Raw genomic sequence first — 14843 nt, forward strand, 5'->3', positions numbered from 1 at the left:
ATTGCAGCACTGAAGATGATGATGAGCTTATACAGAGGTGTTTCTTGACATGGGCTGAAAGATGTTTTCACATTTAGGCCGTATTTACACCAATCAAAATGCTCCTTATTGTTAACATAAATGACTTCTTCATTTCAGGAAAAATACCACTCTCTGTGTTGCACTGAAGTAGCAGGTTAAATGTATTAACATGGAGGCAGTGGCACTCCTGTTACTCATTTTATTTAGGCTGTTTTAGGCTATAAAACAAAAGTTTTTATGTTTACATAAATATTTTAGCGTAAGTGCTGTTTCAAGTGTAAATACTGTGTAATGCAGGTTACCTGTAAGTTACAGTAGGCCTCACTACAATCATTAATACTTGTGAGTAATGCTGGACTCACAAAGAAGTCCTACCATTAATTAATATTTCAATCTTAAATATGAACAACCTATCTCTATTAATCAGCTATGTACCACAGGCCTTCAAGCTTACAGTTATTAAACCGTTACTTTAAAAGCCATGACTTGATCCAGATGTCTTAGTTAATTATAGGCTAATCTCCAACTTTGCTTTTATCTCAAAAATTCTTAAAAGAGTGATCAGAAAAACAATTAACAGATCATCTGTAGAGGAATGGCTTATTGGAAGAGTTTCAGTCAGGTTTCAGAGCTCATCACAGCACAGAAACAGCTTTAGTGAAGGTTACAAATGATCTTCTTATGGCCTCTGACAGTGGACTCATCTCTGTGCTTGTCCTGCTAGACCTTAGTGCAGCGTTTGATACTGTTCTCAATAACATTTTATTACAACAATTAGAGCATGCTCTAGGTTAATTATGGTGTTCCACAGGGTTCGGTGCTATAGGACCAGTTCTGTTTACATTGTACATACTTTGGATGGCATTACCTTGGCCTCCGGTAACACTGTGAGGAACCTTGGAGTCATTTGTGAATAGGATATATCCTTCAGTGCACATATTAAACAAATATGTAGGACTGCTTTCTTCACTTTGTGCAACATCTCTAAAATTAGAAATATCCTGTCTCAGAGTGACGCTGAAAAACTAGTTCATGCATTTATTACTTCCAGGCTGGACTACTGGAATTCATTATTATCAGGATGTCCCAAAAACTCCCTGAAAAGCCTTCAGTTAAACCAAAATCCCGCAGCAAGAGGACTGACAGGGACTAGAAAGAGAGAGCAGATTTCTCCTGTATTGGTTTCTCTTCATTGACTCTGCGTTAAATCCAGCATGAATTCAAAATCCTGCTCCTCACATACAAGGTCTTAAATAATCAGGCCCCATCTTATCTTAATGACCTCGTGGTACCATATCACCCCATTAGAGCACTTCGCTCTCAGACTGCGGGCTGACTTGTTGTTCCAAGAGTATTTAAAAGTAGAATGGGAGGCAGGGCCTACAGATTTTAGGTCCCTCTTATTTTTTTCAGTTGTTGCCTGTCCCGTTCGGCACAGTAGAAATTAGAATTATTGTCTGAAGGCCAATAAAAATGCCAGATTTTATTTTCCCAAGTGGATCATTACGGTTTTGTCATAGTAGTTCACTTGATTGATCTTTACTATTTATTTATTTAAATAAATAAATATTTAGCTTTTAAGGAATTTCAAGCGGAACAGACAGGACCAGGGTACAGGAAAGCGAAAGTTCAAGAAAAGGAGAGGGAAAGATCAACAGAAGAGAAGAGGGAAAGAGAGAAAAGACACTAAAAATCTGCTTTTTTTCCTGCTGGGAAAAAAAAAGAAAACAAGCAAAAAGGAACAACACACTAGGAAAACCACAGCAACAACCGAGATAAGGATGAATAACCTTAAGTAACAAATACTGAACAGTACTGAGTGGCACACAAGACCAACAATGCGGTAACAACAACATGCTTAGAGGCAGCAGCCAAGGAAGAGAGTGTGTCAGTGAACACCTGTGTGGATGAGCGCGCTTGTGCTCATTCACAGTTAAACAGTTACAGTTTCACCATGTAACTATCTCTCTAGGGGCCTCTGACGAGCTCATGGGCCGCAATTGGTTGATTACTGTCAGATGTGTGGAGCCAAGAGTGGGAATCTGAAAAAGCAGAGAACAGATATAAAAACAGAGGCAGAGGAAAACAAACTTTGGCAGAAATACAGGGAGAACAGAGGGATCATGACAGAAACATTGTTAAAACAAAAATCACACAAATTTCCTTACTTTTTATGCAAACTTTATTTCATAAGGCTTGAAAAAAGCATTTGAGACTTTGTACTCATTAGTTTACTTTGATAGAATCTGATGGCCATTGGAAAGAAGGTTTAGAGCACTTGCACATTGGCTTCATTTTTCAGACCAAAAATGTATGTCAATCTTATATAAAGTCTGTTGATTAGCTGTATTCCAACATGGGATCATTTTAGATCTATTCTCATATGAACTCAAGCATTGGGAAGTATGGATATTAACCTGATGGTGAAACTAAAAGGAAAATGTGGGGCTCACCAAACTTAGTAAATGTGAACTATTTCATTATGATTCAGTGGTTCATTGTTGGCCCAAAAGTTGTTTTTTTTTCTTAAAAATCTTTACTTTCATCTCATCATTTCAATTAACAGTGAATTTGTATTTATAGCATTTGTGTCCTCTGCTAATGGCATAACATTCTTGTTTAATTGTGTTCATAGCAGAATGATCCTGATGAGGCTCTTTTCATGTAAACCAAATTCTTCTCTAATCATCAGTTTGCCTTTGATTTGTTCTCTGGCACAAAATGTGCATGTTTAAGGCTTTTGTAAATGAAGCTGGCAGCCCCTGTTGCTGCTTCAGTAACTAGACAGCACCATTCATTCAGAAACAAAGGGGTGATGGGTACACAGGCTTCAGTATTGAACAAGCTGCTCACTGACCTTCTCCCAATTGCTCCCAGGGCTGTTTTCTGGGATAAGAAAGATATCCCCGGAGGGCTGGAACTGCTGCCTCTGACTGGTGGAGGGGAGCCAGGCTTCCAAAGTAACCAAACTACTTATCCAGGATTTTGCAAAGCACAAGAAGTTTGGTGGTCTTAAGCAAAACAGCCATAAAGCTAACTATCATAAAAAACTATGAAAAAACATGAAGTTCCTTAATGCAAGACAGGGCTTGCTGCCAAATTGCCAGTTCCATGTTTCTGTTTTTTTTTTTTTTGTCTTGGTTATAGAGCAAACACAATGCAGTTAAAATCTCCCTAATCTATTTGAGATAGCAATGTTCAAATGTATCTAATGACTGGCTCTGCTCTTTACTTCATTTACACAGGTGATTTTATGTGTACCCATCACCCTGGCTTCATGCATACAAGCAACTGAATTTGCTCTAACAGACCTGAATAAATATCAATGGTATTGAAAGTAGCTGTACATAATGTTATATCTGGAGATGGCCATGAGTATTTTTTTTTCTCTAGTGGTTAAAATTTTATTTGTGAAGAAATTCATGAAGTTGTTAATAGTTAATGTTAAAGGAATGCTTGGCTCAACAGAGCTTTGACTTTTTAAAGGTGTGCATTTGAGAATTATACCAGGGAGTCAAGTACTTCCATTGCTTTCTTTTTCACAGGAGCTACAGTATTCAGAGTCGTAGGTAGTGAAGAAGTAAAATTATTAACAAAATGGGCATAAAATAAACTTAATAATAATAAAATAAACTTAATTGCAGCACTTTCAGAAAGACATCCACTGTGATGAAGTCTTTTCCCCACTGCTGTTGCCATTATTGTAAATTTAAATGTATTAAGAAATGATCAGATAAAAGAGAGTTTTCAGGAAATACTGTTAAATGTTAAAATGCCATATGTTAGAACAAGATCTAGAGTGTGATTAAAGTGGTGGGTGGCATCTACCATGGGAGAGTTAACGGGGGCTATGCTGCCTCTAGCTGAGCTGGCTACAGGGGTCTGGCTAGCTATGGGATTTTCAAGGGTGTGAAGCTGGGTCTCCAATTCAGTGATCCTGGCCTCCAGAGCTGCAAACAGGCTACATTTGTTACAAGTATTGTTATTACTAAAGGAGTCTAAGAGTAACTAAACAAACAAACCAACACAATGATCAGAAGGAGCGGCAGGTGAAGAGGCCATGCTGCTAGCAAGTTGTTATGAGCTAAGCTAAGCTAACAAACTCCTAAAGACAAAAAACTATAAGTCTGCTGACTGATGTGAAACTTATTGGCACAGTCTGCTGCTGGCTTCCACATCCAGAGAACAAAGAGACAAAGAAGAGAAACTTCAAGATGTGAAAATTTTGAATTTCCAGGGATGCTATAAAAGACATGTTTCAGGATTTCGCCTCAAACTGATGTTTGTGGAACCAGAGAGTTCATGAATTGCAGATGTTTTTCACTTGTCAAGAGAAATAGGAAAACACAATACAAAAGGCCCTTTTAAATTAAAGTCCAGTTAAAAGTTCCTTTAGCCAAAGTTAATGTGATAACTGGGAAACATCAACAGTGATTGTGAATATGAACATAACAAGCACCTCTGTTAGACAGTGGAAAACATAGTAGTGCTAAATGCTAAAAATGAACCACCCAATGCTAGCATGCATCTAAGGCAGTGGTTCCCAAACTTTCTTTGCTGGGCCCCCCTTTGTTTTACAAGAAAAGTGTTGCCCCCCCCCCACGCACGCACGCGCGCACACATCCTCCAACCACACACACCCATATTTTGCTCCATTGCGGTTTATTTCACACCTCAAACATTTAGTAAACAATTAAGCAAATACAAGTAATCAGCAATAAATTACATGTCGTAATAAAATAAACTACTAACTCTTTTACGCTAACGTCTGCACCTACACTGGTATTTTTGAAAACGCAGCTGTTTTGTCCACACGTAAACGACGTTTCGAATCACCGAAAACTGAGATTTTTTAAAACTCCTTTTTTGCGTTTACGTGTGGACGAGGAATACAGAGTTCGTCACGCAACGTCAAAGGTATGTGCCTTTTTTCACGTCACGCTGTGCGCCACGTTACTGTTTACATGAGATGAATTGCAGAATGGCAGATAGAGACAAAATACTGTTAATCTGACTATCTGCAGGTTTTACACGCTTACATATACACAAGCAATTACTGTCCCTCCATTTACAAAGGCAGAGGCGTCACGGTGAAATTATTTTACGTGTAGTTGTTTTTTTTCCTGTGTAATAATATTCAACATTGCTATCAATACATTTTTCAAAAAAATGCCTCTCTGTGCAAAATGGGTTTAAAAACATAAACAACCGTGGGATACTGTTTGTCTGTGATTTGAACCGGAGGAACAAATCGTGGCAGGATCAGCCTGATATTATTTGTATCCAGCTGTAACTTTACTGTATAAAGTATAGTATACTATGTATATCTCCAAAATGTCAGGAGTAGTTTAGGCATTACAACAAGTGTTTGTGAACTAAAAATCAAGAATGTGGGATACTGTTTGTCCGTGATTTGAAGAGCCCAGCGCTGCTCCCGACGAAGGGAAAACCAATTCTGCAGGGGAGACCTACCTTGGCACTTGTGCAGGTGAAGCCAAAGGGAAGATATGCTTCACCATATTTTCTAGTCTTTGGCTTACAATGAAGTTGGTTTGGAAACATATTCAGCGATGCTTCATCTCCTGCTTTGTGTTTCTGTAGGCACCCGTGCTAGCAGTGTCCAAGCGTTTTGTTTTTTTCTCCCCCCCTTTTCATCCCGCGCCCCCCCTGCCATGGCTCTGTGCCCCCCCTAGGGGGCGGGCCCCACACTTTGGGAAGGTCTGATCTAAGGATTACAGTATGTTAATTCTAAATTGCTCTTAGGTGTGAATGTATGTATCAATGCCTTTCGCTCTCTCTCTGTTGGCCCTGCAACTGCCTAACAACTTGCCCAGGGTGTACCCTACCTCATTCCCTATGGCATGGCTCTTGCCCCACCACGACCCTGAATTGGATAAGTAGAAGAGAATGAATGGATGGATCGATGAATGTTTAACTGTATTTGTTTTGTACATTAACACTAATAGCCCAGGTTCCACCATGCTCTTATCATAAGAACCTGTTGGTTACACTAATCGTGCTAAAAGGAATATTTTCTGGACACTGAAATATGTATGCAGACGGTGTTTTGTTCAACAATCTGAATTCTTGTTTTAGGCTGTGTTAAATCTAGTTGTTTCATTATTTCCTCAGGACCACTTGCTGCTTTGAATGACAATACACAAAGAGAGACCATGTTATGCTTTCCGGGGCTTCCTCTTTCCTTTGGAGTATTAAAGCTTTTGCTTCATATGTAAAACATTTGCAAAGTTGCAAAGGCCAAAGAGACTTTCTCCCACTGCCTGATATGCCTTATTGGCAGGCTTTCTTTTGGTATGTTTTTTCCCATGGAACACATTTGCATAATTCCTTGGTACATGCTTCAACAAAGCTGGTTATAGCAGACGCCTGGGAAGAGTTTAGCTAGAGGTGTCACAATAGTGAGATTATGTGCACTAATCAAGGCAGAATGGGCTTCTGGGATTGCGAAAGAAAGAAAAAAATGGAGACTTTCAGACCGAGAGTGAAAAAAATACCACATAAGACCACAAACGTAGTAAAGATGACATTTTGACATCCAAGTCTATGGAGAATGACTCATTTTGGGAGCCTGCAGGTTGTTGCTTGCTTTAACAAATCAAAAGAGCATTAATCTTGACAGCTAGACTGATCTGTGAAATCAAATAATATCACACAGTCTGTACCACACAAACTGCATAAAAACTGCATCAGTTTTTATCACAGCCTCCTATAGGACCTCATACCTTGTGAAAGACAGGTAACTTTTTGGGTCTCAGTCAGGAACAGCCAAAATTTTATGACTTGATAATTGCCTAATCTGACTTAGTGACCACTGCAACACAATTTGTAATCTTTTAGCTGAACTTTGGCTCCAGTTTTTAACAAAAACATTTCATTTAGCTACAGTTTCAGTGTTATATATTAGGTTCACATTTTTACATGCAAGATACTGCTAAATAGCTTACGATCATCAGGAATAACTGATACCTCTGGTTGTAGCATCCAAATCTAACGTGGGAACATTAATGTGTGCTTAACCTATCTGAAAGAGAACAGGGTGAAAGAAGATAATTACGAGGAGAAAAGTGGGGGAAATGATCATGGGGCCTTTCTGCCCAATTATCACAATGAAAGAGCCTATTAATTGTGCGTCAGTATCCATAATATATCTGCTCTGACAGAAAACAGAAGCTGTGATCCTTTGGTAAATTGCAATCTGGCTGCAGAACCTGGATTTCTAATTGTGTTCCCCCAAAAGTGCTGGGTGAAAGGGTGGGGTAGGATCAGCATGGGAAGCGAGTGCGTTTCCTCAGTGAAGCATCAGTATGGTCAGCAGAACATTCAGTCACAGCCAGTGACCTAGAAATGCTCTGCAATCCCCAACAAAGCAGAAGAATCAGGACAATAAAGCTCTTATTACCCCCGGACGACAGTTTCCATCTGACAGAACAGATTATACAGGCAGCTGAGCTGAGCCAAGCTGGGCCAGGCTGGGACCAGACTGCCAAAGCACAAAGGGTGACGGCTCTACCAGGAAGAGACTGTGGATCAGTTCTTTTTTGACAGTTTATACATGTACAGTGAGGCCTCACGGTGGAAATGGTATCACCAAAGAGTGACGAAATTATGTTCATCTGTCTTGTTCAACTTTCCCCTCTACACCTAACCCTATGCTGAGGTTTAGTTAACAGTGTTGGATGTATTTGTTTACTTTTTAAAATGACTAAAATAGTCGCAAAATTTGTCTGACTGTGTAAATCACTGCACAAAGCTGCAAAGTAGTTATGTACCCAATCCTTTGATTATGTCTGTGCATGTAATTGTAAGGTCACTTAGCTAGATTTCAGAGGACAGCTGTTACACTGTGATTCAGTATTATGTTTTTGATCATTAATGTCTGTCAGCTGTTAAGGAGCTCTAGTTCAAATGTTAAAGACGCACCTGTAAGATAAGTACACCAGTGCTGAGATACCAGTGAAGAGGAGAACAGGACCCCTGGTTTAGTTGTTCCTTTTTCTTTTTTCTTTTTTCTTTTTTTTTTACAGTCTTTAAATCCAAATTTAGTAAAACTATGAGATGTATTTTTATATATAAAGCTAACCAGCAGTGTATAATCTAGCTGCAACATTAAGGTGATATGCAAATCACCGATAAGTATGATGACTGATGACAGTATTGTTTTATGTAATTTCATCTGAATCTAAGTAATAAAAAAGTAGTGCCTATTGTTTTTCTACAGCAGTTTACTTCTGATCACATTCTAATTAACTGTGTAAGAATCAAAGAAAAAAACAAAGCAAAACAAAGAAGGAAAAAGCTCGGAATTTCAAATGGTTGCTAAACTTTTAAATCACAGCAGAAACCAGGAAGAGAACCCAGACATAAAATATTCATGCAGCCCACAACAGGCAGGCAGATACTGAATTCTTCTGAATGCTGACCACTCCTGAATATAGATGAGAGGACGTGAACAGAAGCCAAACATGTGTTCTAACATAAAATGTCACTGTGCCCTGGAATTCAGTTATTCACACAACTAAACAATGAGTGAATGTCTCAGTACTGCACTCTGCACATACCACAATACAGCACATTTTTACAGCGGACAATGCATCCTGTTGTCACTTTAACGTTTTGAATCATTGTATTGAGGCAGGTTAGTCTCCACTTATTTCCAGTCTTTATGGTAAGCTAATCTAACCAGCTGTAGCCCTGTGTTTAACATGTGGATGTGAGTGTGGTAATAGTCTTCCACTCTGCATCCCAGTTAAACTTTTCCTGTAAAATATGAGCACTTTTAACTCAAATCTCCCACTATTATAAGTGATCATCTTTTCTAACACTTAGGGTTGAAATACCACAGTAGTAATTCTTTCTGTTTTTTATGGCAGAAACATTTATGGAATTGTAGAATTTTTAGCATGCGTATTTTTGCATGCAACTTTATTTTTCAGTGCAAGAAAAATGCCCTTTCTGGACCTCATTAAAATTCAGTTGAATGTCTTGCTTTTTCCAGTTGTTTGTAATGCATATCTTTTTAAGAGGTGCAAAAAATTTTGATTTGGAAATAAAATGATGTTCTTTTTTCAGATAGAAAAGGGGGTTGCTTAAGTTGGTGTCATAGAAAGAGCACCACCTGTGTCTGTTATTAAAACACACCTGACACTAAATTGTTCAAAAATCCTAATGCTAAGCATGTTATATTCACTACTCACTAGTACAGTGACAAAGAAATTATGTTAGTTGCAGCTGATAATTGTTATCATAGTTATTTTATTAACCAGCTGGCTTTAAGTACCACAGCAGATAAGAGCCAATGCGAGGGCCAGTAGCAGGGCCTGAGGTTGTTAATTTTAGCATCACAATGTTGCATTTTTTATTGATTAAATTTTGGGAGGCTTTTATTGTGTAAATGCCTAATAATAATAGCATAAGGCAGTATTTGGTTGTGAATTTTGTGCTGGTAAAAACTCCTACTGTGGTGACCTCTTGTGGTACGATAAGAGCCATTATGGAACATGGCACAGGATATACCCAGTTCTTTCTGATCTTTGGTGTCAATTATCGGTATATAATTGACAGGTAATCACAAAAACACAGGTTAAGTCCATTTTAACCCTTTTTTAGTTTAGACATATTTTATGAAAGAAGGCTGTTGAAATGAAATAAAAAGTTCCTTTAAACAAACTTATGATCGTCTATCCACCGGAGGCAAAGGCAAACACACTCACTTACTCACTCACAAACACCCACACCAAGACACACAAATATAAATGTACATGGAGGATGGAGTGTGTCCTATCAGCAGTGCGGTTCCTTGTGTTGATGACTGCGTCGTGAATGACATTGAGCGTAATGACCGACCGGCATGGCTTTTCAGTATAGCACATGCAGTCAAAGTTTTTGTCGAACAAGTTGATGTCATCTTGTGAGAGACCACCGCTCACAGTCAAAGGTCCACCCCGGTGTTGCTGCTTGATCTGGTAGTGACATGAGTGCAGATGAAGGAACACGTCATCATCCCAGTGCTTCCTTATACAGCGACCTTGGCCCTGGCAAAGTGCATCACCACAGAGGCGTGTTGCAGTGGAAACATTCACAATGTACCTGTTTATAACCTGCTCCAAGTGATGTTGTGCATCAAAGCAAGAGTCCTGCAGGGTTGTGGGATATTGGAACATTTGATTAAAATGTTATGATTGAAGTCTTGCATGAAAGATACCTAAAAGCAACCAATTTCCTATCAAAAGTACAATCTACCTCTGTGTCTGTGACATTCATGTCTCCCCAAGATATGACGCCAGCAGCACCCAGAGCAGCAGCTTCTCCAGTGGTGTTAACCAGATCAAACTGCACAATTCAATTTTCAATTCAATTCAATTCAATTTTATTTATATAGCGCCAAATCACAACAAAAGTCGCCTCAAGGCGCTTCATAGATACAGAGAAAAACCCAACAATCATATGACCCCCTATGAGCAAGCACTTTGGCGACAGTGGGAAGGAAAAACTCCCTTTTAACAGGAAGAAACCTCCGGCAGAACCAGGCTCAGGGAGGGGCGGCCATCTGCTGCGACCGGTTGGGGTGAGAGAAGGAAGACAGGATAAAAGACATGCTGTGGAAGAGAGACAGAGGTTAATAACAGATATGATTCAATGCAGAGAGGTCTGTTAATACATAGTGAGTGAGAAAGGTGACTGGAAAGGAAAAACTCAATGCATCATGGGAATCCCCCGGCAGCCTAAGTCTATTGCAGCATAACTAAGGGAGGATTCAGGATCACCTGGTCCAGCCCTAACTATATGCTTTAGCAAAAAGGAAAGTTTTAAGCCTAATCTTAAAAGTAGAGATAGTGTCTGTCTCCCGAATCCAAACTGGAAGCTGGTTCCACAGAAGAGGGGCCTGAAAACTGAAGGCTCTCCCTCCCATTCTACTTTTAAATACTCTAGGAACAACAAGTAGGCCTGCAGAGCGAGAGCGAAGTGCTCTAATAGGGTGATATGGTACTACAAGGTCATTAAGATAAGATGGGGCCTGATTATTTAAGACCTTGTATGTGAGGAGCAGGATTTTGAATTCAATTCTGGATTTAACAGGAAGCCAATGAAGGTAAGCCAAAACAGGAGAAATATGCTCTCTCTTTCTAGTCCCTGTCAGGACTCTTGCTGCAGCATTTTGGATTAACTGAAGGCTTTTCAGCGAGTTTTTTGGACATCCTGATAATAATGAGTTACAGTCGTCCAGCCTGGAAGTAATAAATACATGAACTAGTTTTTCAGCGTCACTCTGAGACAGGATATTTCTAATTTTAGAGATGTTGCGCAAATGGAAGAAAGCAGTCTTACATATTTGTTTAATATGTGCGTTGAAGGACATGTCCTGGTCAAAAATGACTCCAAGGTTCCTCACAGTGTTACTGGAGGCCAAGGTAATACCATCCAGAGTAAGAATCTGGTTAGATACCATATTTCTAAGATTTTCAGGGCCGAGTACAATAACCTCAGTTTTATCTGAATTAAGAAGCAGAAAGTTAGCGGCCATCCAGGTCTTTATGTCTTTAAGACATTCCTGCAGTCTAACTAATTGGTGTGTGCTATCTGGCTTCATGGACAGATAGAGCTGGGTGTCATCGGCATAACAGTGAAAATGTATGCTATGTCTTCTAATGATGCTGCCTAAGGGAAGCATGTATAATGTAAACAGAATTGGTCCTAGCACTGAACCCTGTGGAACTCCATAATTAACCTCAGTGTGTGAAGAGGACTCACAAACAGAACAGAAAGAGTCAGAGTAATGTTGACTGATAGTTGAAACTCATTATTCATGTATAAGACTAAAACAAGCCTATTCCCTAAATACTTTGTAGCAATTACCTAATTCCCTGATAACATGTGTTTGTGTGTGTGTTTTTAAATGTCATGTATTGTTACAGGTTTTTATGAAATCATTGTTTAAGACTGAGTGCAGGAACGTGGGTGTAATCCTGAGTATAATGGAAGATTTGATAGGAAATTAAGTAAACAAACCATGTTTATTGTTGTTCCCTTAAAGCTTTAGCTTAATCCAGTGAGTAAATAATACACTATAAAAGTTTTAACTCTAATAAAAGATAAGGATAACAAAGAATGTAGCTTCAGGACAATTAATACTGGTTTCACTTTTGAAGGCTTTTAAAAATTGAAACATAAGAACAAAAAACAAAAGCAAACAAACAAAAAACATAATTGTTTGTTTCCATGTACTCTGTGCTCTGCTAAAGTAGCTTTCCATGATTCACTGTCTACTTTGACATTAGAATGAATAAAGATGAGGAAAACATCTGCCTGAAAAAAAAAGTTTTTTGAATAGCCTGAAGCCTAAGCTATAGTGCTGGAAGATGTTAGTGAACAAAGTTTACTGTGAATGAGAGCCTTGTACTTAGAAAGTAGTTCATCCCTAAATTCTATGTTGGATGGCAGATACCTTTCATTCCATCAAGGATTGGTGAGGCACACAGAGCACAAATTGTTTCTCAAGGTAATACAATACTGTGTGTTGAGCAGTGATGTCTTACTTCTGACACATAGTCATCAACGCTGTCCTTGTACACAGGTCTTATGTAGGCATAGATAGGGATTGAATAGGTGCTTTGGGGGAGGGTTGATACCCTCATGGCTTCCTGGATGCGATGGCGAACAAACAAACGAGCTTTCCAGGAGTCTTTGAGGACCAACTCCAGGTAGATGGAAGGAAAGAGTGCCGTGGACTCTTTTCAGAGCCACAAAAGATTTTCATTCATCTGCTTCTCAATATCAGGACACTCTCCAGTGAAGCCCACCATGTCCTGGTTGTAGTCATAGTTATAGCAGTCAGGATACAAGTAGTAACCCCAAAGTCTTTTTGGCCTCAGTTTCTTCCCAATTTGGATGGACAAAATACCTCTTGGCTGCTCTTTCAAACACAATCTTTGCCCTTTCCTCTGCTTCATCTTCAGAAAGTGAAGTGTTCTTCTTTTTGACCTTTTCGATTGAAACCTCTCTGTAGATATATTTGCTTCCCCAGTTTCGAATCCACTGCGGTCTCCACTCTTCAAAGTCAAGCACAGCCAGGCCAGGTCCATCGGTGGGAATATAGTGCTTGATGTCATCTGCAGCATCGTCATGGTGGTCCTGCATGTCTGTTATTTGCGGCAAATCTTCATCATGCATTTCTCCAGTGTCTTCGTCAATATAGGGAAAGATGCCAAAGCGGTCAATGTAAAATATGGAGATGCTTTGGTTGGTCACCGTTTTCAGGGTGCTGCTGACAAAGCTGAAGTAGGAGAGGTCAAGGGGCATACCAAAGTGGATGTTACACAGTTCAGTTGGAGCATTCCACGTGAACATGAAGTGATGGCCAGGAAGGATAGGGTAGTCTGTCCTTGGTAAGGACCTACAGGAGGATATCAGGGCCATTGCGCTGACAAACAGGAATAAAACATGCTGTGTTTCATGGATCAGTTTCACTCCATACATTTTGTAACAAGAATGAGATCTGTCATAAAAGGAAACAAACACCAGTTAGGTTTGAGGCCCTGATATTGATATTCATCTTGCTTGGACAGATTTGTGCTGATGCCAGACTTATTGCTCTTTTTCTGTCTTCAAAAGGGGCAAAGTATAAAAGATGGAATTTCATTAATGAAATCATTTCTTAATTTTCCCAACATTTTCTTGTTCTTACCACATTCCAACATTTCTTTTGTATGCATGACAACAAGACGGGCTTGCCCCTGCATGTTCACGAAGTGACGACTTCAGTATTTAGCCTCACATGCAAAGACACTAAATTCCTTTTGCAGGAGCAAAAGTTTTTATAAAGCTACATTAATAAGAGCACTTATTAATAACACCATATATCCAAACAAAATTCCATCTTATAAAATCTTCCAAAACAATAACTTTTGGAAGATTTACAAATGTTGCAAATACAGTTACAAACACAATAAAATTGCTAAATCTTCATCAACAAAGTTTTTTTTTTCTTCAAATTTTCAATTTTAGTTTTATTAAACTTGATGAACTAATGATACATATTCTTGTTAGTAAATGTAAGAGAAGTTGGGTTAAGTAATGGCAGGGTGCAAGTCTTTAGAGCATCTTATTGATTCAATGCTCAAGATTATTTTTCACACAAAGCGATTTCTCCAGGATTTAGTTTTTTCCCCATGCTTTGCAGACAGCAGTGAAACCTTATGACTTGCTCTTTTTTTAGCAGAAGATGTGTTGTGTTCTCAATATACTGAAGAAAAAGAGCTGACTAAGCAATTGCTTGGCTTTCCCTTTGGTCTTCCCTTGTTGTATAACAGAAATGTAGCTACTCAGTAGGTACAGTTAATGTCTCTGATGTTCTCAATTCACTTGGAACAGTTACAAAGTTACAAGAAATATTGATAATAACAAAATGTTTCCACTCTGAATTGCCAAAGGCTGTAGGGGGATATCTTTTTATCCTTAAGAAATGAAATCATCACTTGAAAGTATTTTGTATTTACCTTGGTTACCTTTGTTTAATATAATTAAAATGTTTGTGTTGATCTGAAATATTTAAATGAGTTGATTGCAACAACTAAATAAATGTTAAATGGACTGCTGTTTATATAAAGGTTTCGTATTCTACTTCTACTTTACTATACTAGCAGTCACCTATGGTGATAAAATGCCCATCCCTACGAGTTTGAAGGCAATGTTTGGGCTCAAAAGGTGGTTTTAGTGTCAGGCTTCCAATTAGGTTATGGTTAGGTTTAGGCTGAGGTTTAGGATTAGGCATTCATTTTTGATGGTTAGCGTTAGGATAAGCGGCT

At 38.9% G+C, this 14843-nt stretch overlaps 1 protein-coding gene across 1 annotated transcript; it reads right to left on the reverse strand.

The window, feature by feature from the left end:
* Positions 1-1970: 1970 nt before the first annotated feature.
* Positions 1971-13527, reverse strand: LOC146665405 (hyaluronidase-like). Its single transcript, XM_085410939.1, is given in 6 exon segments — positions 1971-2063; positions 3850-4029; positions 9801-10175; positions 10282-10371; positions 12576-12933; positions 12935-13527. Coding segments are annotated over 6 exon segments (1677 nt in total). The 5' UTR covers positions 13516-13527.
* Between the last annotated feature and the right edge of the window lie 1316 nt (positions 13528-14843).

This window comes from Rhamphochromis longiceps, linkage group LG7 (genome assembly GCF_057381845.1).
Source record: "Rhamphochromis longiceps isolate RC_006_pf linkage group LG7, R_longiceps_female_GT1.1, whole genome shotgun sequence".
NCBI classification, from domain to species: domain Eukaryota; kingdom Metazoa; phylum Chordata; class Actinopteri; order Cichliformes; family Cichlidae; genus Rhamphochromis; species Rhamphochromis longiceps.